The sequence below is a fragment of the Equus przewalskii genome, chromosome 30 (assembly GCF_037783145.1).
Source record: "Equus przewalskii isolate Varuska chromosome 30, EquPr2, whole genome shotgun sequence".
In the NCBI taxonomy this organism is placed as follows: Eukaryota; Metazoa; Chordata; class Mammalia; order Perissodactyla; family Equidae; genus Equus; species Equus przewalskii.
The window spans coordinates 17,555,609-17,581,610 of record NC_091860.1 but is presented as its reverse complement, the minus strand read 5'-3'; the positions used below and the strand labels follow the sequence as shown (position 1 = coordinate 17,581,610).

Below are 26,002 nucleotides of genomic sequence, written 5' to 3'. Positions count from 1 at the left end.
GTTTTTTCCCCTATTCCCTTTTGTTAGGTTTTTGTGAATGACCACCTTCTCCTGTTTCACATCGGATTGTGAAGGGAAAAAGGATTGTTCTACATTCTTCCAAGGGTACAGGAAAGCCTGATGTTATCTGAGAGGTGTTATAAGTGATGTAAGATTTCACAGTGCTTAAGCCAAGAACAGGAATGACCGAGGCATTAAGTGAGAAACTTTCTCTCAAGCTCTCATTCAGAGTCGCTTTCCAACATTCAGGACACAGTAGAAGAGGCGACATCACCTGGAAGGTTTTGGGTGCACCTGGTTAAAGACAGACGAGTAAGAAGGGGTTCCAGTCAGGCAAGGAAAATGAATAGAAAGAGGACATCACAGCAGACAAAACCAATCACATAGCTACATTCTTTGTGCTTTCTTCCTTCCTAGCTTCACGGGCCCTACTGGTAATAATCTAGTCAATAGAGAATAGAACATTCTTTAGGTCCAAAGGGTAAAAAGTGAAGAGAATGTGCCCTCCCCTCCTTGTCTCTAGCCATCCAGTTTCCTCCCTAAAGATAACCACACGTACAAGTTTACTGCATCTCCCTCAGAAATACCCCAAACCTTTACAAACACAATCACACCTCACACACCCCATCACACACTCCCCTGAAGGACAAAGAGAAGGCAGACAAAATGAGCACAGAGCCTGCAGATTCACACAGAGGAAGGTCTCACATTCAAACACCATCCATTTATCTGTGAAGTGAAGGGACTGTTTCATTTCTAATGAGAGCAGTGTGGTACCAAGAAGAGATCTATATAAATAATGAAAGACTACTGTGAAAACATAATCTTCGCTTAACATTATATATTGAGAACGCGTTCTAACGTTTCGAAGATTGTTTATCATGTACCAGGAAAAACAAAGAACTACAACTTGGTCCATTCTGGATGCCAGAACAGTCTTCCTTTCAGAAATCAGGGCAACCTGTTGGAGGCCCCTCTACAGAGACAGGTAATTTATATAAGACATTTGAGGAAGGCCGCATGTGAAGTCCAGTCACAAAGGAATCACGAGTCTTGCTTTCAGAAAGATTCTAGTCTCTTAAATGACAGAAAACATAATATAACTGCACCCCCCCACCCCAAATATAAGTAGTATTCACAGAAATAAACACTGAGTTATAAACTGATGAATAGCACATATGAGTTTAGTGTCACACGGTAAGTATGCAATACTGATAGCCATTATTATTACTATTAAAACTGCTACTAAGGGAAAGTAAAGGCTTTGAAGAAAACTGACAAAAGGCACCTAGAGTAGATGAAACACTCAGAAAAAAGGTCTCTGAGGAGGCAATATTTAACTAGATACTTTAAGAATAATTGGGCAATCAATCAGCAAGTATGGGAGGAAGGAACATTCTAGACAGAGAAAACAGCACTTATGGAGATGTGAGGTAGAAAGAAGGATGCATCTTTGATGAGAGGTAACCCAGCCTTGTCGCTCTGGGTCCATTCCCAGTGGGTATGCATCAAGGCTCTCCAGTGCCAGTTCAGCTCTTCCTCAGCCCAATGCTATGATCCTTCTGTCCTAGAGGATTATGTGATTCCAGCACACTCAAGACAGGGCGAGAGTGATGGAAAAACTCCCCCACAAGCAGCTCATCTCACATGATGAAGATCCAAGTCTTTTACTCTACCTTCAGGGTGGTGTCAAAAACAGTGCCAAGATGAGAGCAGACAGAAGCCCAGGTCTCACATTAGTCAGAAGACACACATGGAGTTCATCCCCAAGAAAGGCAACTGGTCTGCTGCTATTCCCATGCCATTTCCAAGAGTTCAAGTTTAGCAACCTTGTCCCCAAGGGAAGGACTGGGCTTGATAATTCTTAACTTTGGATGACGACCGTAATGAAATTCTCAAGAAAACGTAGATACTGTTTTAAAACAAATGCTGTAAGCTTGACATCAGAACATCAGAACATGATGTATCCTACCCCTCTGTATATTTAGCTTCCTCAGTCTTACAGTTAGACCAAACACAATATTCTACTGGAAAAAAAACAAAGAGACAAGGTTGTACCAAAGAAGATAACTATCGCCCTGCTGAGTCTTTGCATGAAATTATGAGCAAGTTCTCTGACGCTGGTTGTAAATATAACACACAACTGACAAAAAGCACAGTCTTAAACGATCCTTTACATGCCACTTTCTCTACCCTATTAAGATGCTCGTTGTTTCTTTGATTTATCTGATAATAAATTTTTGATGACTGGTAAGTCTCATAAAATTGCTCTGGTGCTGACTACACTGATTAATAAGTCTGAAGAATCGAAAGTGTCAGGAATTCATGTGTACGAATAAGTTACTGCCAAACATCTATTAGGTATTCCATAAAATATAGAATAAAAAGGTTGATCTTGTAATTTTATCTTGTATCCATTTTCCTGTAACAATTTATATTCGGGGTCATCATCACTTTCCATTGCCTTTAAAAAAAAATCAATAAAGTAAATCCAGACGGTGGGCAAATTCAAGAATTAAACTAAATTTAAAAAATAATGAATTGATATAGACACTAAGACATGCTTCCCAGAAAAATAAAGAACCCAGAATTAGATATCATTGCTGGGGGACTCTCTGGGATGATCCAGTTTGAACCTCTGGCTTTGAAGGTGGGGACGCCAAGAGTGAGTGTGATGACGTCATTCATCACTGATAGCCCTGGGGCTAGGTGCCACCTCTAAGGCCAGTCCTCTCAGAACAGACCTTGTTTTCTGTTTTTTCCTCACAGTGTCACAGCAGAGTATGTCACTGTGTCTTTACACCAATGGTGCATCATAGGAAAATATACACTCCATCTCTGACGTCCCTCTTTGTGCTGGTGAAGCAAACCAGCTTTAATTACACGAGAAGAGAATTCTGTGACGCATTATCAGTAGTCTTGATCTTAACCATTCAGACTGCAGAGATTTCCCGAGACAACATAGGAAAAATGGAACAAAAGTTATAAGGGCTGCAGACGTGGCTACTGGAACTCCAAGATGAGAGAGGAAATCCCTGACCCCTTTCCTCAGAGGGCCAATTCCAGTAGCTACCTGAGTGGTACTGCAAAGTCCCAGGGAGAGGATCCCATGCACACCAGCAGGGGTCCCATCACAAGAAGCAGCCAGGAGTCACAAAGGCCCTCCATTGCATCTTCCCTCCCTGAGATACTTGTGAAAGACACCACGTGGGACCCATGGTTGGTGTTCTCTGTGACCCTCCCTTCTTGAATTCTCTAGCCAAATATGACAAACTAGGGAGTTTTGTTAGGTGCCTTTCATTCCCAAGGGATCTTCAAATTCTAACCAGCTTCTGTTTTAACATAGCCCGTTCTTAAAGATTAGAAATAAAAACACTGACCCTCTGCCCAACACTGAAACAAGAACTTATCCTACGTGTCCCTAAAATGAAACAGCAGTGAGTCTGCATCTTCTGGAGGAACACACAACTGCGGAAGCCAAGCATTAAGAGGCATGGCAGGGCTGGGGGTGGATCAAGTCTTACAGAGTCATTTAAACACACTCACTAACAAACAGAATTTGCTACCCATGAAGTTGTGGGGTCTACGAGAGAAGAGAGTCAAGACAAGGTGGTAGAACAGACTGATAAAGAATTGAATGCTGTTTCTGGGCTTTAAGATTAACAGTAGTGTTGTGGGTTGAATTGTGTCCTTCTCCCAAAAATCTGTGTTGAATCCCTATGCCCTTGTACCTCAGAATGGGACCATGTTTGGAGACAGACTGCTTACAAGGGCAATCAAGTTAAAACGAGGTCATTAGGGTGGGCCCTGATCCAATATGACAGGTGTCCTTATAAAAGGGGGCTATTTGGACTCAGAGACAGACACACACAGAGGGCAGGCAAAGTGAAGACACAGGGAGAAGACGGCCATCTGCAAGCCAAGGAGAGAGGCCTGGAACAGATCCCTCCCTCACAGCCCTCAGAAAAAACCAACCCTGCTGACACCCTGACCTGGACTTCTAGCCTCTAGAACTGTGAGACAATGCATTTCTGCTGGGGGGCTTAACCAGCCAAAATTAATTATCACCAGGAAAATAGAAAGCCACAAAGCTTATTCAGAACAATTACCATGTAAAATAACCAAAACCTCAAGACAATTTATTTACTCTCTAAACAAACACTATCTAATAGGATAGAGAATTAAAGGTCGGTACACTTTAAAGGTGACAGAATTGTATATGTTCCAAGTAAGGCTATTTAAAAATTAACTGTTAGAGTGGAAAACAAGATTTTCTTGACCACAAACTTTTTACACCATGAGTCTTAAAAACACATATGAAATAATGTACAAACACAAGAGAATAAAACATGGAAAGTTATTTCCTGAATGCCTGATGAATACACTGGGGCATTGACAAACTCCTGTGAACACAATTCACGTGGAAGCTTTTTATCTGATAAAGTTGATTAAAATTCCTTTCATAATATTATGTAGTCTAAATCAAAATATCTGATAATACCCTTAACTGACAAAAATTACCAAAAAACTCCAAAAACCTATATAACAATGCTGGACTAGAATAAGAGAGCAAAGCTCAATAAAAAGCCAGCATGTAATAAAACAAGATATTACTGTGTAGAGAATAGAAATCAAACAATTTTGCCTTATTATAAAAGCGCCACTTGTTAATTTATCACTCAAATAAAAACAGCAAATGTAAGCAATAACTCATCCTGACTGGAGAGAAAGCATCAAGCATTGAACTTGAAGATTACTGGGAGTTAATAAAGGTTATCAATAGGTAGGGTTGACCAATTTCATTTCATTAAGTAGGTCAATATTCAATAGTTCCACAAGATTATAACAAGTGAATATCATGTAAAAATGGAACTCAAAATAGCTCTTCTTGAAGAGGAAGTAACCTGACACATTTTCTTTTTGGAGTGTAGATTGAGTCTAGCCTGTGTTTATTTTCCTTCTGTCAAGTGAGACAAATTATCTATATTCTATTTACCTTAAATTGATACTGTAACGTATCACGCTGTACATTACAGCCATACAAGACAGGCTGAATGCAAGCTTGATAGTCAACATGAGTCAGGAGGAGATAAGGGGTGGGGGCGGGGAGGATCATGATAGTTCTGCTCTTCAAAATCATACGTAAAAGCCTATTGTAGTGTGAGGTTCAGAATAAACCTTACTCTTCTCCCTTTGAGGTAGCAGTTGTGTTTTTTCCCCATTCACCCCTCTAAATTTATTCACAACTCTTTAATAATATGTGCGCTAGCCATTGAGTAAAACGCAGAAAGATTGACAGTGCTCCTGCTCATTGGTCAAGCCTGATCTCACCAGGTCCCTGCAGAGCTAGCAGGCCAGCACAGCGTGCCTGAGGCGTGACCACATTAGAGGGCCAGAGAATGAATGTGGACATGGAGGGAACCTTTTCCAAGGCTGCATTTGTATCTAAGGCACGTCAGAGCGAAAAAATGTTCCAGAATATGTATAAGATGGGCTTTCCTAGATGCCTTCAGGAATACTAGCTAGCCTCCTGAAGCTGGTTTTTAAACCCATGCAGGGTTCACCTTTGACCTTCCCAGGTTTGGTGGGGAGGGTGGCGAGGTTGCCCTCTGTACCTCTCCTAGAATCCAGGTGCACTGGAAATGTCAAAAGGGAAGCAGCGTCTATTTAAAAAACTGAACCATTCTGCATGAGCTATGAAATTATAGAAAAGTAAAGCCTTTAAAAAGCTTGTAAAAACTCGATGTATCAAAGAAATTGTGAAAAGGCAGAAAAGCAAAACTCCTTTTAAATGTAAAATACATTAAACAATCTATCAAAAAACTTGGAAGAGAGACAAAACTGTTATGTACTTTTCCTCAAAAAGTCTGTTTTCTTCCTATTACCTTAAGAAGGGAGGTCCTAATTTACCAGGCCAATTAATAGCTCATGGCCACACTGAGAAACAATTGAGTGACTAAGTCAAAGATCAACACTTGATATGATGCCCTGACTTAACATTCATTCAGTAGAATAAACATTCTTGAACTGTTTGCACTTGCAACATTCTACCTGGAGAAAAAGGAATACTGTGTAATTTTACCATACAAAGTCAACATGAGATAAGAGATGTAACATCATCCTACCCAAAATATAACATATTTTATGGGTTTCCCTCTTCTCTTTGATATTTCTTAGCAATATGAGTTAAATGCAACATATTTGCATGCAAATAGGTCCAGAGATGTCAAAAGTTTGAATCATACTTTGTATTATGGAGGAAATGTGATAATACATTTATTAACTTAAAAAAGGAACCCAAATATACATGTGCACCATCTATAAAGAAAATATAAATTACCAGGAACCCAATACACTGTCAACTTTTAAAAATAAAAACAATCTTTATGCCAAAAGCTTTGGGGAAAAGAAAATGGTTCTTCATTTTCATGTCTACTATATAGAAATATTGTTTTTCTCTGGCTTAATTTGAGCTATTTTCATACAGAGTAATGAAAAAGAAAAGTCTTACATTGTTCTGCATACTGACTGTCACTATGTAAAATTCACTAACTGCTGGAAAGTTCCTGGCAGGTTAACCCTCTCCTCCATCCTTCTGTGATATTTATAAAAACATCTGATAGTTCTGTGCATCCATTTACACTTCATCAGAAAATAATAACGTTTATACAGTTTTGTTGGATATGATTTCCTTCTGCAAGGGACAGTCTTAATACGAATGGGTCGCCCATTAAATTTGAAATGCTTTAGCCTTTTGGTAGACCAGACATATCTGTTATTTAAGGATCTTGTAGGCCACTGACTCAGCAGCCATTTAAGGATATAGTAGTTGTTTAATAAAGCCCATTTATGTCCATCTTAGCCTCTGCTAGGTTTGCACACAGTACAGGAAAAAAAGAACATTACTTAGTTTTAATTTCACAAGTAAAACAACTGGAGAAACAATAAGCAGCAGACAAAGTCTTCTTTCTTATCAATTAAACAGGATAATTTATTTTGCTAGATTTCTAGTGAAGAGAAATTGCCAGCATTTTCCTCACTATTGTCCACCATTCACCAGGCATTGCTTTGTTAAAATGCTTCCATTAACTAACATGAACAATAGTATGGCCATGTTCATTTAAGATCAAAAAACAAAATAAAAAACGAGTGAGTGTGGCACCTCTCCCTAGAGCGAAAACATAGCCACAAGACAGGAAGAATGATGAAGCATCCTCGGTGTGATGCCGCCCTGGAAATGAGGCTTTAGGCCTGCCATGCTTTGCAAATTGCAGCCTTCATGACGATGCCTGTTTCCCAAACGCCTCTTTCAGCCAACACGTTCTCAGCCTAACATTTGTCAAACCTCTTCTTTTGTTAAGAGTTAAGTTGTCAGCTTCTAAAATGGCTTGCCGTTTCTATCCACCTTCCTTGATGGAAATGTGAAAAGTGTGAGTTACTCCCTTTCACAAAGAATCTTGTCAAGAATCCCGACTCCAATCTGACTTCTCCTCCTGGGGAAAAAATTCCACCTTCTGGAAACTTAACAAGCAGTGACTATTCTATCATCATTCTGCTCCACAGAAATAAAAGAGGTCAAACCTGGAGAGAACCACCCTCAAGCAGGGAGTAACTCAACAATAGCCCTAATGTACTTGTAGGATCTGATCCTCAACAACCCGACCGAGCAAACTCCTTTACTCTGACAAAGGGAGATTAACTGCAAATGCAATGACACCAGCCAATATGCCCCCCCCACGCCCCCACCCCCCACCCCTGCTGAAAGAATGATAAACAAACAAAGAGCTATCTCCACCTGAGAAATGATGAGGAGGACATGATGAATGCCCAAATGTACTCCAAAGACCAATGTCCTCAAGAAGTATACCTCCCCACCCTCCCAGCCACACCTACCCACATCTCCTCCTGCGTAAGTGCACAAGTTCCTACCTCCATCAAGTTAAATTATCACGAACTATGTTAATTCTTCTAAACACTGACTTCACTGTTTTGTTTCAAACATCCATGTCTCCTCTTGGAGTCTATTAGAGCCTGGAAATCAGATAATCCATCTTCTCTGCCTGTCGCTGCTCTAGACTCAGAAGGCCTCCGAGGATGTGCTTAGAACACGAAGGTCGCTGTGAAAGTCGACCACAGACGTGAATGGAAATGAAACTGGAAGGCTGGTAAGTTCTTTAGTGCTCTCACTGAGGTAATGGGTCAACTGGTTAGAAAAATGAAAAAAAATAAAAAGGAAGGTGATGCACTGGTATTCTAAGTGCCAAAACAAAATTAAGATATGCTTTCATGGTACTCTGAAGATCTATATATAAAAAAAGGATCTTTTTTATTCGGAGGGGTGTACGTGGCTTACGTGAAACAGACAAAGAAGTGAAGACTAGAAACTACAGGTTTTAGAATACAAGATCTAAGACTAAAGTACTGAAGGTGAAATTTGCTTTTTTTAAATAATACAAGTGTAATGAATAAATTGCCTCCTTGGAGGTCGCCAGATGTACAGCTTTAAAGAGGTAGCCAAAGGGCCACCTGGTGGTGTAGTGGTTAGGTTTGCACATTCCACTTTTGCAGCCCAGGGTTTGCAGGTTCAGATCCCGGGCGTGGACCCACACACTACTCATCAAGCCATGCTGTGTTGGTGTTCCACATACAAAATGGAGGAAGACTGGCACAGATGTTAGCTCAGTGACAATCTTCCTCAAGCAAAAAGAGGAAGATTGGCCACAGATGTTAGCTCAGTGCCCATTCTCCTCACACACACACACACACACACACACACACACACACACACAAAGTAGCCAAGTACCTAATAATTAGAATACTATTTTTTCAGATACTAAAAGTCCTCTAATTATGTAGTGGCTGCTTAAAAAAATTAGAGAAGTTAGAGTCTAGTCACATGAGGATATAGTAATATATATCTATTCATATAAAAGAGGACCTTAAATTTTAAAAATCAGTGAAACATAACAGTGGCATTTCTGTACAAGTACTTTTTAAACAAAGACTAAGAGAGCCAGCCCTGAAGGCCTGCTGGGTTCAAGTTCCACACTCTCTGCTTCAGTGGCCGGGTTTGCTGCCTAGTCGCGGAACCACACCACCTGTCTGTCAGTTGCCGTGCTGTGGTGGTGGCTCACATAGCAGGACTTACAACTAGGATATACAACCATGCTTGGGGCTTTGAGGAAAAGAAAAAAAAAACACTAAGAGTTTGACGTAGCATCTTATTTAGTTAATAGTCCGTGTTTTAGGCTAGGAGAACGAGAATGGGAGAATGAGAGGACAGAGAAGCTGAAATACAGAAGTGGTTACCATTCTTATATTCCCAAGGAGGGGAGAACAGAACTCTGAGGGAACTCGCCAAGTGCCCCTCTGCTCCCAGAGCTCAGCGCAAGTGTATTCTCCCGGAAGATGCTCACGGAGACACCTCTAAAACCAGTGCCTGGGGTACTGACTGGTCCCCCTAGAAAGGGGACAATGGCTCTCCTATGCTTACTTAAGATTTTTAATGTTGACCTAACTGTATAAAAGATAATATAATTCCCCATGAGGAAATCAAACACAGAAAAAATAGCTGGTAGGCAAATTGCTTAGATTACTCCAACCCTCAAATATAGAATGCTAATAATAGAGATAAGAATATACACATCAACTATGTTACTGATTAAAATGTTGTATCACACATTCCTTTTCAGATATTAACTCATTCAAAGCAACGCACCTCTCATTCATCCAGAATCCTAACCATGTTCAAATAAATAGAAGTAGTTTGTAATGGCATATAATGGTAATTAACTGCCTAATGATGACTCTGAGGTAATACAAAATCCATAAATTCACAATTTAATCTTTTAAAATGAAATTAAAATTAGATGCACGTTCTTATGCAACACATTCTAATTCTCTGTAAATTATAAATTAATGTATGGCAAAATAAAAAATGGTTAACTAGAATTATAAACAAAGTATTTCCTCCAATTCTGGGTTAATAGGAGCTTGTTTGTGTATTTTTATTTGTGTTAAAATACATACAATGATTCTAAAAAGATACACTACAAACCAAGCTCCCATTTACTAACAAAAAATTAGACTTCTATCTAAAACCGATGATAGCGATGATTAACAATTTAAGAGCAACAAAATGAACAATAATCTGTTAATTTGCGATTATATTTTCACACATTTTCATAATTAACTAATTTCCAAGGCTGAGCTATATTCATTTTTTAAAAACTATATATCTATAATAATTGCACATAACTATGGATCTCATAAAACAATAACACATCCTATATTTGTCTCATTTTACTCTTAAGGTAAGTCTTCAAGATATATTTTAAATGTCACGGTATTATCTTAAAAGAAATCTAAACCATGCTTTAAGCTGCTTTCATATATGAGGATATGCTCTCATTTCGGTCATTTTAATCCATTTAGTTTCAATGCCATTGTCCTTCACAGCTCCTCTTCTTTGTGATCCTGTCACATGGAAATATGAGCACGCTAAGTCCTAGATGTGGGACCACCACAAGCATGGCATCCAGGGAGGAGGGCTACAGAGCCACGGCTGGCCAATCATAGGCAGGGATTCTGCCCTGTCAGTCAGTACTGACCCACTAACCCCAGCACAGGTTCAGTCAGGGCTGGGGGTTGGGTGGGGCGGCATTCTTCTGACACCAAAAAAAGAGACTCCTAATGGAACATGACCTTTAACAATCCTCCAGTTTGCCTCTAATAGTTGGCTGTTAAATTCTCAAAAGTTGGTAATGGACACAAAAACAAATTAAACCTGACTATGGATTTTTTCAAGTCTTTTGAATTTTCTTTAAACTAGAGGTAACTTGATTTCAGCTTTAGGGGTCACTGAAGCATTGAGATGAATGTTCACTTCAATGTGGGGGGGGGTGGGATGAGGAGCCAACAATGACAGAAGATGTCACAACAGCAGAGCAGGTGCAAGTAGCAGAATTCCCTCCAACCCCGACACGGTGAGGAAGAGAGAGGTGGGAACAGTTAGGTTTTAGGGCTGGCTCTCCTCAGCCACCCTTGTCGCAGCGCCAGGGCTTGAGATTTTGATGCTGCGACTTCAAGCTAGCTGATTCCTCTGCCTCGGTTTCTGCCTTTCTTTCTTCTCTTAGAGAGATTATCATCTCCCATGAGCAAAAGCTTCTAAAGAATAGAATGATGCTTCCTTGTATTCTCTATTGATTTTATAAATAAGCTGCTTCACAATTTTGTTCATAACATTTGTTATTCTTTGCATTCAAAGGAGAAAAAGGTATGTTCTGATCTTGATGTGTCTGGCAAATTCCCTTAGCACCATGAATATTCAACTAATATAATACCTTAAAAATTTTCTATACAAAATTGGTATAAATCTCCTTTGAAATTGTCACTTAAAATAATCTATAAATACAGGGACAACTACTACATGTGGTGATTAATAAAACATTTAAAAATGTTATGAACTAACTGCCACCAATACAACATCACATGATGGTTTTTCAAAGGGCATAATTACAAATACTATAAAAGCACAGTCTATCACTTTAAAAAATCATAGTCTACTTACTATTTATACGTCTCGGAACGGATATATTCAAACACATGGGACACGCCAAGCTGGAACTGGTCAGCAATCGGGGTTACCCAGGGATTGTTCTCTGCTTTGAAAACCTGCTTCTGACCCGTTAAATCTAAGTTTCCTGAAAAAAGGGAGGGAAAAAAAGAAAAAAGGTGAAGGTCATTTCATCCAACACAGACCAGGATAAGAAGTCCTGCCCAGTAACCACAGGAAATCCTAAGTACCTTTTGGGTCATTTGATCTGATTTTTTTGAATTTCTTACCATAAATCATTACCGGTACAGAAGCAAAGTTAGTGACAGTACCCTAGTCTGAGAAATTAAGAACAAAGGAAGGAAGAAAGGAAGGAAGGAGGGAGAGAGGTAGTGGAAGAAGGAACAAGGCACGAAGAAATTAACCTGGAAGGAATTCTTACAAATGTAGCATATGATTTTTCTAGGTATTTGCTACAGAGACTAAAATGACCCCATCCAAGATTGAGAGAAGTGTTAATATTAGAACCTCCTGAAACTCTGTCTTGACAATGTACATCACTGCTTGTGCAATTCTGATCTAAACCAAATCGGATCAGCACTACTTTTTTCATCATCCAAAGCAGACTATGAGTCAAGGAAGATAAGAATATCGCCCAAGTAAAATGATTATTGCATTACTCAGGCACCATAAGCACATCTCAGAATCAGCACTAAATGAATCTCGTTAACACGGTAATGATAGAAACTCACATTTGTATAGTCCTTATCACTTTACAAATTACCTTTTTTAAAGCATTTCCTCATTTGATTCACCAGCAATCCCTAAGGTCAGTTATTAACATCACTTTATTGGTGAAGAAATGGAAACTTGGGGAAATTAAGTAATATGTCCAAGATCAGAAAACACCAGAATGGGGATCTGAACCTCAGGCTTCTGACTCCAAATCTTGTAGTCTTTCTATAACGGCTGGTGAAACCTTCAAGGTTACACGTCAATGTAGATAAACCAAGGATGAGTTAACGAAGGTAGCATAAAAAAGCCAGCAAGTGCCACTCATCTGTTGATGATCTGTCAACTCTATTCTTTTTTTCTTTTTGGTATATTCAAACATGGAAAAGGCAGTGTGCAAAAGAATTTCCTATAACACGCTCACCTAGGAAAGAGAGAGATGCGGCAGGCAAGATTAGCAGCAGAAGATGTATGCAGTTTTACTTGGCAACGGACCCACCAAAGGCCTTTCTCTAAAAGTCCTACTGAGGAATTCCATTCTCAGACTCCTGGTTTACAACCCAAGGCTATTTGAACACAGATATCCAGCAATTATTCTTTCCAAGACACAACCAAAGTAACATGTTTGTCCTTTTCTGAGGCTGTACTGTCAATTTTGTCATAACTGGTAACTCAAGATAATTGAAAACACATTCTGGGATGCAAGTATACCATGAAGCACATAATTTCCTAGTTGATCTGAGCTTTAGAAATGAAAAGGTAAATAAAAATTTTTACTAGAAAGATGATGTAACATTTCTTCTTAAAACAATTGATACTTTGAATCTGTCTTCTTTTTGGTATATGAACTTGTAACTACTCAGAAAAAAATGGAGAAAGAAAAGACCAATATAATAGTGTTTACAATTTCATAAAAATCCTCGCAAAGAAAATAGATACTACTAAATATTAAGAGTGAGTAATTCATAATGATCTTTCCAAAGCTACTTAGAATTTGTTGGTATTAAGTACAAAAATAAGCAGATACATTTCTCTCCAAGATTATCAATATGTCAATTTCTTCATCTTAACAGTTAAACATCGTTAGTCAGATGTTAAATCATTTGGGAAATTAATGGGCTTTATTCTCTAAACCATGAATCAGAAAACTGCCTAGAGTAATGAAAATCTAGGAGTTGCACATATTCTGCTCAGCTGGGTATCTTACCAGGTGTGACCTTGTTGGCAATGGACTGGCATCCATCTTTCTTTTGGTTTTACCTTTACTTGGAAAGGGGGGTTCATTCTTTCCCAAGAATGCAATTGATTGCTTGTTTAAATTTCTCTATAATTTTTACTTCCTCTTAGGATTTCACTGGCTATACTCTATATCCTGTCTTTCAGATCATTCTCATTACTTCTTTTTCTCCAATTTCCACTTCTCCTAAAAATGAATACAACAGAAATTTCTGGAAAAAGTCTTCCATTTAAAAACAAGTCTGTATTTCTGAAGTGTTTTGTCTTAAATGTGTATACGGTGTATACGTTGCCCACTGTTCTTAAGACGCATGGCCATTGAGAGAAGGGCCTACATACCAGGCAACAGTACCATGGTGTAGCAATTCACTAATAAGTTAGGGGTGGAGGCAATTGAGGTGAACACATCTGTCTTAAAACATTCGCCTAATAAGCCATCTATGCTTATACAAAACCATCTTCCCGCCTGTAAGCTCTGCCCACTGACCTCAGCATAGAATCAACTATGGAAAAAAAAACTGACACCTTCAGAAAAATATTATGTATTCCAAAGTGGATAAGGAAAAAAAAGCCATGAAAAGTATAAATTGCACAAGGAAATGAAATGATTCCTAAGTAAAGGGGAATCTCCATATTTGTGGCGACTCTGCCCTGAATATCTTTCTTTCTTGTCCCCTCAAATTGGTCATCCTAATGAGAAATACAGTCTGAATTTCTACTGGGTAGAATTTTATCTGTTGAACAACCATCCTGGACTCTCCATCATTTACCTGTTACCATGGATTAACTCAAATGGATTGGCTTCCCCTTGATATCTGGTTCAGACAGGAATCACAGGAATACGATTTATTTGTTTTTTATTTTTTTATTTTTTTCACTCTGGGGAAGAAGAGCGGCAAGAGCTATATTTGGAGCACAGAGCATTTCTCAGCAAGCTGTATTTGGCGAGTGAGAGCAACGTGGACCCAGCAGAGGGCCTAGGAAGGACCCCACAGAGAAGCCTCAGCTATTCCAAACTTGCCCAGGAATGAGTTCCAGGGGACAGCAAGAGAAAGAAGATTCTGCATCATAAGCTCCCTTCCACCCAGGTCCAAGGCCTGCTCCAATAATCCAAGAGTACAGGTGTCTTATGAGCAAAGCAGGTTTTAATGGAGTATCCTTGAACTTAACATACAGGTGCATATTTCTGTGGGAAAGAAGAGCCTGCCCTTTACTATCAACAACCTATTAACCCACTTTGGAAGGTACACAGCCTCTTGTTAACCTACTAACAGCCTCTGACTAAGCCGACAGTTTTTTCAGGGGCAATCCTCTGAAAGTAACATACTCAAGTTGTATGTTCCCTGATCGCCACACACGGAAGACAGACCTAGGGGAATAATGCCAAGAAAGGTCAGCCGTGTTCTCTGGGCCATTCCGTCTGCAGACTCTAACCCCCTGGAGATCTGTCAATCCCCAGCAATGTCTCTATTTACGTGCTGTCAGCGGAGACAGAAGAGGCATAGGGGGTTGCTAACGACATCTGCTAACTGGAGCAGGCAGGAAACGCTGGATGCAAGCTAGACACACTCCCTTCAGGGAAAAGGAGTCTTATGCTGATGTCTGAAAGTTGGGGCACACGGAGAGGACCATGGGCTATTCATGGCTATCTTCATTTACATCGCTTCAAAGTCAACTGTACATTCTAGCTGCAGTGGGGGTGAGGAGCGACTGGGTTACCCTCTCCCACCCCCAATTGTTTATTTTAGCATCAAACGACAACGCTACTGAGTCAAATTCATGGGTGCTTCCTAGAGCTACCAAACTGAGCAGCCTAATAGAAAACAACAGTTCAGGTTCACTGGGGGAAAAAAACAAAACAAAACAATAGCTTTATGGTTGAGGCTGTGCTTTCTTTTTAACAAAGAACCATGAAAATCATGTTTAATGTCCATAGCAAACCTTAAAGCAGGCAGATGACAGAGATGGAAACCGCACGAGCCACGCCGAGCACTGACTCTTCAGAGTTATAACCGGGCTTGGCGTAACAGGGTGTGCTTATTTTGTTTCTCAACTTAATGTCACCGGTGGATAACACAATCTCTGCTTCTGTGCAGTTCTAATCCTCCCTGCCGACTATTTGTCTCCGGCTCTCTAACCTCACTCTGTGCCAGCCTGGGATGCAGCAATTTCAAAAGAGGGTTAATATAATTAGAGTAAAGCTGGGCCATTATGCTGTGTGAAAGGATGACACCCGTCTCCTATTGGCCTAGCAACAAGTTACCCTTGCCTCGGCAAGGCTCATCTGTCAGCTGTCGGAGGTGGGTTCCCTTTTAAGTAATAACATGCAGGAAGCATCTCAGCCCACTGTCAGTCAGGCAGCAAACGCCCTGACTGCCGCACGCTCCAGTGCGTCTAGTTAGAAGCCCTCACCCAACTCCTTTATTAGAAGCCCGAGCGGCGCGCCGGTGGTGTTCTAACAAGGATCAGGCAGCAGGATTAAGCACTGTGACAAAGAGGATCTAATAAGCTAGAGAGTGGTGCATCTACAGACACGCTGACTGGCTCCCAGACAGAGATTCACTGTGCTCACTCTTCAGCGGGAAGGCCTGGGCCACAGGGGAAGCCAGCCCGCGCCACGATTAGCGGTGACCCTCTGACCAATGCTGCTATGAAGATCATATATCACTCAGAGGCTTATTCTGCAATTGCAAATTGGATTTTCCATTTTATTACCTGCACAAGGACCACATATGCTTTCTCCCAAAGCCACTAGGAGAGTGAGCGTTGCCGTGCAACTATAATTTTGTAAATACTAAATCATGCAAAACCCTCATTCTCCTTGCTAGTTACAAATGGGATTGAATGCAATAGGCAACTGCCGCCCCCTTAACAAGCACGCTCATTTTCACTTATGGAAATTGGTTGTTTTCATAATCACATGGTTACGAATTCTTCCCGAGTACTCAATATCCTGAAACATGTGGCCTGTACCATTATTTATCACATATTAAGCAGGCGAGGGGATCCGGGCAAATTTTTCACGTCATCAAAGCAGCATTCCCTCCCTTCCTAATTCCAAAATACCACAAGCGCTTTTTAAATTAATGCACTCTAAAAGCCAGACTCTCTCACTCATAAAAATCTAAGGCCCCAGACTAACAAGGTAAACTTAGCAAACCATGCTGATTGGGGAGTCCATCATTAGTACTCTAGAGTCGCCCAAACCCAGGTAATTGATTCGCTCTTGAAGGAGTCTAGTTGGGGTATCATGACAGTTGAAAGATCATCTCTGCTCTGCAGTGAAGCCACACGCAGAAGCTCACCACAAATGACTTCAAAATAAAAGCAACGTTTAGGGCCGTGCCATATATGAAGAGATATTCTACACATAAACCTCTATAATTCATACTGCTACGTACTAGACTACTAATTAGAGAAGTGCATGATTCTAGATAATAGCTGAAGATGGATGGTTCCTACTTTTTCATTTCTTTAGCAACACATTTTACTGAGTGGAAAGTGATCAGAAGGCTTATAAAATGATGCTTACATTATAACAGTTAATGCTTGCAGTGATGAAACACTAGAAACAACCAGAATGTTCAACAGGTGATAAGCAGAATAATGTATGCTACAGCCATACAATGAAATGTTATGCGCTATTAAAATGAATGAAATAGACTTATTTGTACGTACTGACCTAAAAAGAGGTCTACACTATAATAAAAAAAAAAAGTTGAAGGGTATACTAAATCTGCTAGGATTTAATTTTTGAAAAAAGTACAGGGGAAAGAAATCTCGTTATGGATGTATGAGAAAATGTTCATGTGAAAAAGAAAGAGAACGATACATATCAAATTGTTAATGCTGGTTTCCCTAAAAGAGGGGAGAGTAAGGTAAGACAGGGATTTGAACCAGCAGAACAAAAGGTAAACTATTAATTTTCTCTTTCGAGAATTTCATGTTATTACAAGTATGGATTATTCTTATAATTAAAAAAGAATAAAGTGCATTAAAAGGAAATTGTCAAAAACAAATTCAAAATACATGAGATGGACTAATTAGTACAAAGAAGTGCATCTTATTTAAAATGGCATCATCTGACCACAGGGAATACCTTGCTTTATAGGTGACGGTCTGGGAGGCCCTAACTGGACTGAGCATCTAGGTCTGAAGCTGTTTCTCTTTCTGCGCATCATGAGTGCAATCAAAGCAAGCTGGGATGCCTCATGACAGCTCTCAAATTTATTCCGTGGGGAATTCGAGGCCACACTGTCATTCTGGCAACTGTCTGCCATACGCTTTCTGGCCACACATTTCTATTTTTTGTTCAGTTAATATATACAATGCATTGTTGCTCTATGCTATGTACTTAAATAAACTGTTACTCTTCTGATCTGCTCAGGAGAAAAGTATAATTTCAATAAAAAAGATTTAAAAAAAAAACAAACCCTGCCAAACAGTTCCAACAGAAGCGGCATGTGATCTATGCATGTGCTGGTGTGAATGGTCTAAAAGCCCTTTTACCAATGAAGAAAAATAGCATTTTACATGGTTTCCCTCTGGTGCTCTTCTAGGCCATTTGATATCTGTGTTCCAGGGTCAGACGGAATAGAAGTGTCTCCCAGTCACCTATAAGTATGACTACCCAGCAAGAGAGCAGGGGGAACCCCCAACACACACCACCACCATTGCTTTATCGTGCAAGTCCCCTTCTATGGATGTTAAATAAATACTTCATGTTTTAAACCTGGCCTGATATTCGTGTCAGATTTCCTAATCATTCTTCTCAGTGTGGGAGGTAATCTTTTCTTCTGCTTGACAGATTTCCCTTTTATTGCTTATGTAATACTATCAGCTGTAGACAAGAGCTCAGTGGATGTGGCCAGACCTGACTTCTGATCCCAAGTACCATTCATCAACTTCGCAATCCAGAGATTTTGGATAAATCCTTTTGCTTTTCTGAGTTTCAGTTTCCTCATCTGCCAAGGCGGGGGTAACAGGACTAACTGATAAGATTGTGGACAGGAGCCAAAAAAAGCATATAAAATGGTTCTATAAACTGGAAAACACCATATAAATATAAAATATTCTTTTCATTATTCATCATTATAAATGAAATCTGCAAAAGAGACAAAATGCATATTTGAAAACAACTTGCCTAAAACAGGGGCTCACTCAAGGAATTCATAACCTCTTGAAACTGAATGCACAGTAAGTCTTTATATGCATGATGGCACTCTTCTGGGAAAGGGCTCCCGTTCATAAAGCTTCTCAAAGATCTGGGATCAAAAGTAGTTTTAACAGGGGCCTGCCTGGTGGCATAGTGGTTAAGTTCACATGCTCTCGTTCAGCAGCCCAGAGTTAGCAGATTCAGATCTCAGGTGCAGACCTAGCATGGCTCATCAAGCCATGCTGTGGAAGCATCCCACATAAAACAGAGGAAGACTGGCAAAGACGTTAGCTCAGCAACAATCTTCCTCACCCACACACAAAAGTAGGGTTAATATAAAATTTAGGAACACTCATGTCATTTCCTAGAAGGCTGAAAGATTTCTAAACACCAGCAGTCTGCAGCACCCCCCTGGGGTAAGATCCCAGAGGGCACTTCCTCACCCTGATCCTCAGTTCATGGGGGCCGAGTTAGGACATCCTTCTAATCACCTGGGAAGCTGGAAATGTCAGCACCAAGGGAGTCCCAGTTAACCTGGGGACCCAGGGAGAAGTCACTGATTAACGCAACATAAACTAAAATAAATATATGTTCAAGGAATAAGTTTCAGTATCGCAACTGTTTATAGGATCGATTAAGTTATCACAAACCAGCCTTCACCACAGCTGTTTAAGTTAAACATATAAAAGATGGCTGCCTTAATGATAAAACATTTTTTCAGCTAATTTAGCATTTAGTTAACAGTCTGTTTCAAATCCCTTCAACAATTCCCTCACTAGTCAGATTTAATATTAATAACAGTGTTACTTAATTGACTTGTGATACTACAGACAGAAACAATTTGTTTTTCTCTTCCTAGAAGGCCCTCTGATCCTCAGTAAATCCCTAAAGCTGGAGGAACATGGGCTCACCATTACACCCAGGATGCCCAGCTATTTTTATTCCAGAGCACACCTTTAGAAGAGGTGCAACCCCCTTTCAACAAAACTTGCAGAGTCTTTGTTAAGTGAGGGGCAGGCAGGATGGGAAGGGCAAAGTTTTAGAAATTCACGACCTGAATGTCTTAGCACCTACCATTTACATTTGTAAATACAAAACTGTCAGCCACTACAAAGACTAGAAAGTGTCAAGTTATATCCTATTCACTTACAATTCATAAACATCCTCCTATCAAACTGGCACATGTTCAAAAGGACTGCAAGTCCGAAGTTAGTCCAGGGTTCAAGGATTGGACACTTCCCTACACTGCTCGTTACAGTACAAATTGGCATCTCTTTTCTGAAAGTTAATTTGGCAATATATATTAAGAGCTATAAAAATGTTCCTACTGTTTGACCTAGTAATTCCACCCTGGTAATAAATTTATGCTAAAGAAATAATCATAGATATTCACCATGATTTATGAATACAAATTTTCAACTCAGTGTTGCTTGTGCTCCTCCTGAACATCTGGAAACAAGTCAAATGTCTAAGGGGTTGGTTAATAAATTATGAGACACTCATAGGATGTAGCCATATGATTAAAAATGTTTTCAAATAAAATTTAATGACATGGGGTAATGGTCATGACATAATATTGAGTTTAACAGTAGGCTATAAAACTCACATAGTATGATAATACGTTTTTTAAAAAAACATAAGTATATACACACACGCTTAGGAAGAAGAGTAGAAGAAAATACACACATAAGTATATACACCCATGAATAGACAAAAGACTAGAAGGAAATATATTCAGAATCTTAACAGTGATTATTTCTGGATGGTAGGATCATGAAAGTTAGCTTTTTCTGTGTTTCTCAGATTTTCCACAGCAGTGGTTTTCAAACTTGAGTGTGCATCAAAATTTCCTGGAGGGCTTGTTAAAACTTTCAGTTTTCAGTTTTTGATTTTAGGAGGACCTGGGTGAGGCCCCAGAGTTTGCATTTCCAACAATTTCTTAGGGGATGGTGATGTTTCTGGTCCAGGGACCATACTTAGAAAAGTCGCTGTTTACCAATAATCTTGGTGATCATTCTATACTGTATATCAAATCATCGTGTTGTATGCTTTAAATATATACAATTATATTTGTCAATTATTCCTTAGTAAGTTTAAAAATATTTGAATAAAAAGTCCTTGAGATTTTAAATAAATAAGCAAAAGAATATTAAATCTATTTAGAGTACTGAAAAATCCGAATTTTTAGATACTTCTTACCAGTTCTACTAAAGATGTCAAAAAAAAAACCCCTAACCCACAAACCAATGAATGCTGACCATTATCATCATCATAATGATAACAGCTATTATTGGTTGAGCATGTACTATGTACCAGATGTTGCTTCAAGAGCTTTGCACATATTATTCTAAGTAGTTACAACAATCTTGCATGGAAAGTACTATTATCTCATTTTAAAAATAAGCATCTTAGGGAAATCACTAGATGATTATGGAAATTGAAACTACCTAGGGAAATTTTTGATCAGACGAAAAGGCAGAATAGGTTGGAGTCTGGGTAGGACCATCACAGAACAAGCCACTGGGGACAGGTGAAGGGTGGCAGATGACAGGGCCAGGGTGTGGATGTTGGAGTGGTATATATTAATCTCTCTCCAAAAATGGAAACTTCTACACTACTGCAGAGAAACAGCCACGACTCATGTGTCACAATGTCCATGGCTGACTATAAGCACTCTGAGAGGTCTCACATGCTTCTGATAGTTTTAGGGGAAGATAGGGGTGGAAGGCAATGGGATTATGCCCCCCTCACTCCCATCTCCTGCTACCTCCTGCCACACCGTGACATCAGGCCCAAATGAAGACACCGGATCGACGTGGCCAACAGATCTGAGATTCTTCCCTTTTCACCCAACACCTGTAACGGTACTTTGAGAGTCCGTGACTATAAACATTCGAACTGCAACATTACTTAGATGGGATCTGTTCAAGATCTGGATGCAGGTACAACTCGAGAACTGATTAAAGAACATCTGGATGGTGTGAGGGGTTTGTGAGGATGGAGTCGTACACATATCCAGATTTTCATCGACTTTGAATTTCCCAATTGTGTAAAAAGAGGAAATGACTTCTTAGATAACTTCATAGGAGATAAAAGGTCAAACAAATATAGGCTGATTCAATCAGCATGAATACAATCACATAATCTTAATAATAATTATCTTAATAACCTTCCCAAATGGCAAAAACTCATCTTTCTAATGTCCAACCTCAAAAACAGTTGCTAAAAAAATACAGCAATTTTCCAGCCAATAGGACTAACACTAAAGTTAAAATGTCATCGTAACATATTACTAGGCACTTGCTCATATGGAAGTATGAAATGAAATTAACTTTATTTTTTTATTTATATATAAATACCCTTGAATCCAATTTTATTAAAGGTTAAGTAAGGGATCAACCTACTACACAGAACCTAAACTTAAGTTATATGTAAAAATGGCTTGTTTCGGCTTTGCTTCTCGCTCGAGAGCTTATATTTTTATTACTTTGGTGCCATGTGTTGCACTCTCTGCAGAGCTGGAGATGGTAAGAGTGCAGATATTATGTCACATAAAATATGTACTAAGATAATTAAGAATTGTGAGTGACACAAACGCTAAGTCTACAAGGAAAACTGCAACAATTGTAACGCAATTTCCAGTGAATTCAAAACTATTCACACTAAAAAATGCGCCAAACGTTTTTTAGTTTATGTACTGACAATCCATTTTAATGCGTTTTGATGAAGCTTACTTTCACTTATTTTCAAGTTTAACAATAATAGAAGCAAGATGCAACGGAAAGAAAATCACAACTCTCTGCAAGTGGTATATCCTTGTGTGTAAATACACAAAGACATGTAGACACCCACCTACACACTCACCCTACTTCAGGACTTAAGAAATACGATAAAAGAAAAACTGCATGCCATTGCAGAAGAACCATGTAGTTGAAGAAAAAAATTGTTGTTTCTACTTTTACAGATAACTATATACTTTTCCTCAGTATAAGTGATATAAGGTACGTCAACATCTCAAACCAACATAAACAAGAGTGTCTTATCATCTCATGCTAATTCAGAGTCAAGCATAAGCCAAAGATATAAACTAATGTGTTTCAAAAATTTAACAGTAAGGCTCAAGAAAAATGAAAGCAAAATAACTATATATACAACTCAAGGAAAAAAAAGTCTTACTCTACTTCCCAAGGATTTCCTTAGACAATTAACCAGCCCTGAAATGAAAAGGCACTCACTATAAATAACAGAGAGAAAAGGGAGATTTACCACAATTGGGAATTCGGGTGAGATGATTACATCAGGAATTTGTTTCCAGTATTTCTGGCAAGCCAACTGTCTTGGGTTAAAAATACGCAATACCGTCACAGTTAACAAACAATAAAAAAGGAAATTACTATGATAATCTCTACTCAAGGGAAAAAACAATCAATAAACACAAAATTGTTTTCAATGTGTGAAAGTGTTTCAGAAACTCAATCTATTTACAAAAAATTAGAGCTCAAATTAGCCTAGCCCTGGCGTGGCTCCAGGCAACGGCACTTGTGAATAACTCTACTGGTTGCTACTGGTTTATACAGTGTTGTCAACCCCAAAATTCCAGCTTGCTATGTCAATTCCCAAACTTCAGACTATCCTAATATTCCTTTTCATTATTATCATGAAAACTGGTTTGAGAAAATAGAGAAATAGAATTAATGTATTTTCAATGGCAAGAATTGTTCTAAACAAAAAACGACTTTGAGTAGTAAGCAAATTATTTATATGTGCCATTTTATACATTATTCACATTTATCATTTTATTTAATCTCCACAATCTGCAGACCGAAAGGCATGTTCACATGGGAAAAATTTTTGTTTGGTGGTAATTTGACATCAACAAAGAAGAACAAATGGCGCCCTATGGCTTAATCAAGACCCAGGTCCCCTTAGTCAATGATGTAAATTTAAAATAGTAAATGATGACGTCTAGGATAAACAACCTGGGCCCTGCACAGTGGTCAGAATCATGGCTTCAACTTTCAAACAATTGTGCTTTAAAAACAATGTCATGCAAAAATCATTCACATGTGAATATGATGGAAAGTGAGACATCGAGACTCGCTTCCCATTAGACACAGTGTGTGACTTACTCGCAATGACTCAAATGTACCATGGCCTTTCTTGCTTCTGCACCTACCCAAATGCCCTCTCCCTTGCCATTCCTGACAAACCATCATTTCACTCAATGTCACCTCTTCAGAGAAGCCTGCCTGGACTTCCTCAGTGAAAGGCGATCCCTGTGATTTTTCTATCACAGCACCTATCTGTTTGTTTCACAGTACTTACTACATTTCATAATTATCTCGTTGGCCTTTTTTTTTCTTGGTCTGTTTCTCCAACTCCACGGTAAACTCCATGGACACAGAGGCCATGATGGTCTTGCTCTGCATGGTGCCTGGCACCAGTTCAAATGCCCTTTCTCAGAGTTTCGTCCTTGCTCCTCTTATAGCACTGACTGCTGGGTCCATCCTCCCATTACATAACCACACGGGAACTATAATCACTTTGCTTCCATTCCGGCGTCCCTCATTAAAGAGGATGGGAATTCCATCTTACTCATTTTTCTCTCCCTGGTGTCTTGCATATGATAGGAATGTGCTTTTCAAATGGGATGAGATTTGATCCCTCTAAGGCTGTCTCTCCCATGATCTAAAGGGAAAGGGTGTTAAAAACAACCATACACTTGTTGATCTACACCTCACCCAGCCCCCACCACAGATTCTGCTATGTCCCCTCTGCCGCTCCGTTGGACAGTAATGACACCTCAGAGATGTGAGAGAGCCAGCGTGGAACAGAATGCCTGGGAAGGGCAGAGAAAAGAGACAGAAGGTGCTGTAGCAAGCTCTCAAAGGTGTGCTGAAGTGGCTATTAGCACGCACTTACATGCGTGATTCAACTTCACCCAAACACAAAAAGGAAACAAAACGTTTGGTTTAAGCGATTATCTAGTATTTCGAGAATGGGGAAAACGCTTTTTATGTATTTATATACCAGAGACTAGCCTTGATGCTTTATGCATACGACCTCAGGCCTCAAAGGAATCTGCAACCTGAGGAGGTGCCTCACAGTTAGGGAAAATGAAGTTTAGAGAGAATTCCATCATTTCCCGAAGACCAGAGAGCAGTACATGGGAGCGCTGGGATTCGAACCAAGGTCTGCTCCTTTCTACATGCCACGGGCAACTGTCAGAAAGGACTAGTTTGTCTGTTTGCTCATTTTCTTCTCTTCTCCTAAGTCTTGCCTATTTTTCCTCCTTCGCCTCTAAAGAAAAAATGATAGTGACAACGCCACTTTTCATACTCTGATGCGCATCACGCTCAGGGCAACTGGCTGATGATGCCTAAAACAGCATATAACCATGGTTATGATATAAAATGTACATAGCTCATCATATGAAATAGCCTGGATAGCAAATAAACAAACATATATATTATATTATATATATTATATAAACAAACATATATTATATTATATTACATATATTATATAAATATATATTATATAACATATTAATATATATTACATATAAATATATAATATATAATATAAACATAGTATATAAACATACACATAATATATGTTACATATATTATATATATATTATACATATTCCAGAAATACATCTATAAATATAAATACCAAATAGAAACCAATATCAAATAGAACTGCTCAGAAGCACTAAATCGCTACAGATAGTGGTGAATTACACAGATGATGTTTGAGTATTTCACAATACAAAACGACACACATATCACCAAGAATGTTTAGGGAATGAAAAAGTCTTATTAATTTTATAGTTAACTCAGGTTAAGCAGAAAATTCTCCTTACTTCTATTCTTGCTAAACATTTTCTCATGTACTGGAGTTTCTCATATGAGTAAGTCTGCTACATAGAAAACGAAATATTCCAAACACGGCAACTCTCTCTTTTCATGCGTGTACATATGCACGTGGAAGTGGGCGCGCACACACAACTCCAGATATCACACTGGTTTTCAGAAGTTATTTTATATGCCACTGTATTGTTTGCTAGTCCTACCATAATAAAATATTGCAGACAGGGTGGCTTAGGCAACAGAAATTTACTTTCTTCTAGAAGCTGGAAGTCTAAGGTCAAGGTGTCAGCAGATTCGGGTTTTCCTGAGGCCTCTCTCCTTGGCTTGCACTGTGTCCTCCACTGTCTTTCCTCTCTGGGCGCAAACCCTGGTGTCTCTCTGAGTGTCCAAACTTCCTCCTCTCATAAGGCACCAGTCAGACTGGATTAGGGCCCAACCTAAGGACCTCAT

The 26,002-nt window shown here is 39.2% G+C and overlaps 1 protein-coding gene across 2 annotated transcripts in view; it reads right to left on the bottom strand.

Moving 5' to 3' along the window:
* Positions 1 to 26,002, bottom strand: part of RSU1 (Ras suppressor protein 1) — a 177,746-nt gene that overhangs the window by 73,252 nt on the left and 78,492 nt on the right. For both annotated transcript variants that reach the window (XM_070601075.1, XM_070601076.1), the window contains exon 8: positions 11,570 to 11,702. In XM_070601075.1, the coding sequence (XP_070457176.1) occupies positions 11,570 to 11,702 (133 nt within the window). The remainder of the gene's footprint in view (positions 1 to 11,569; positions 11,703 to 26,002) is intronic.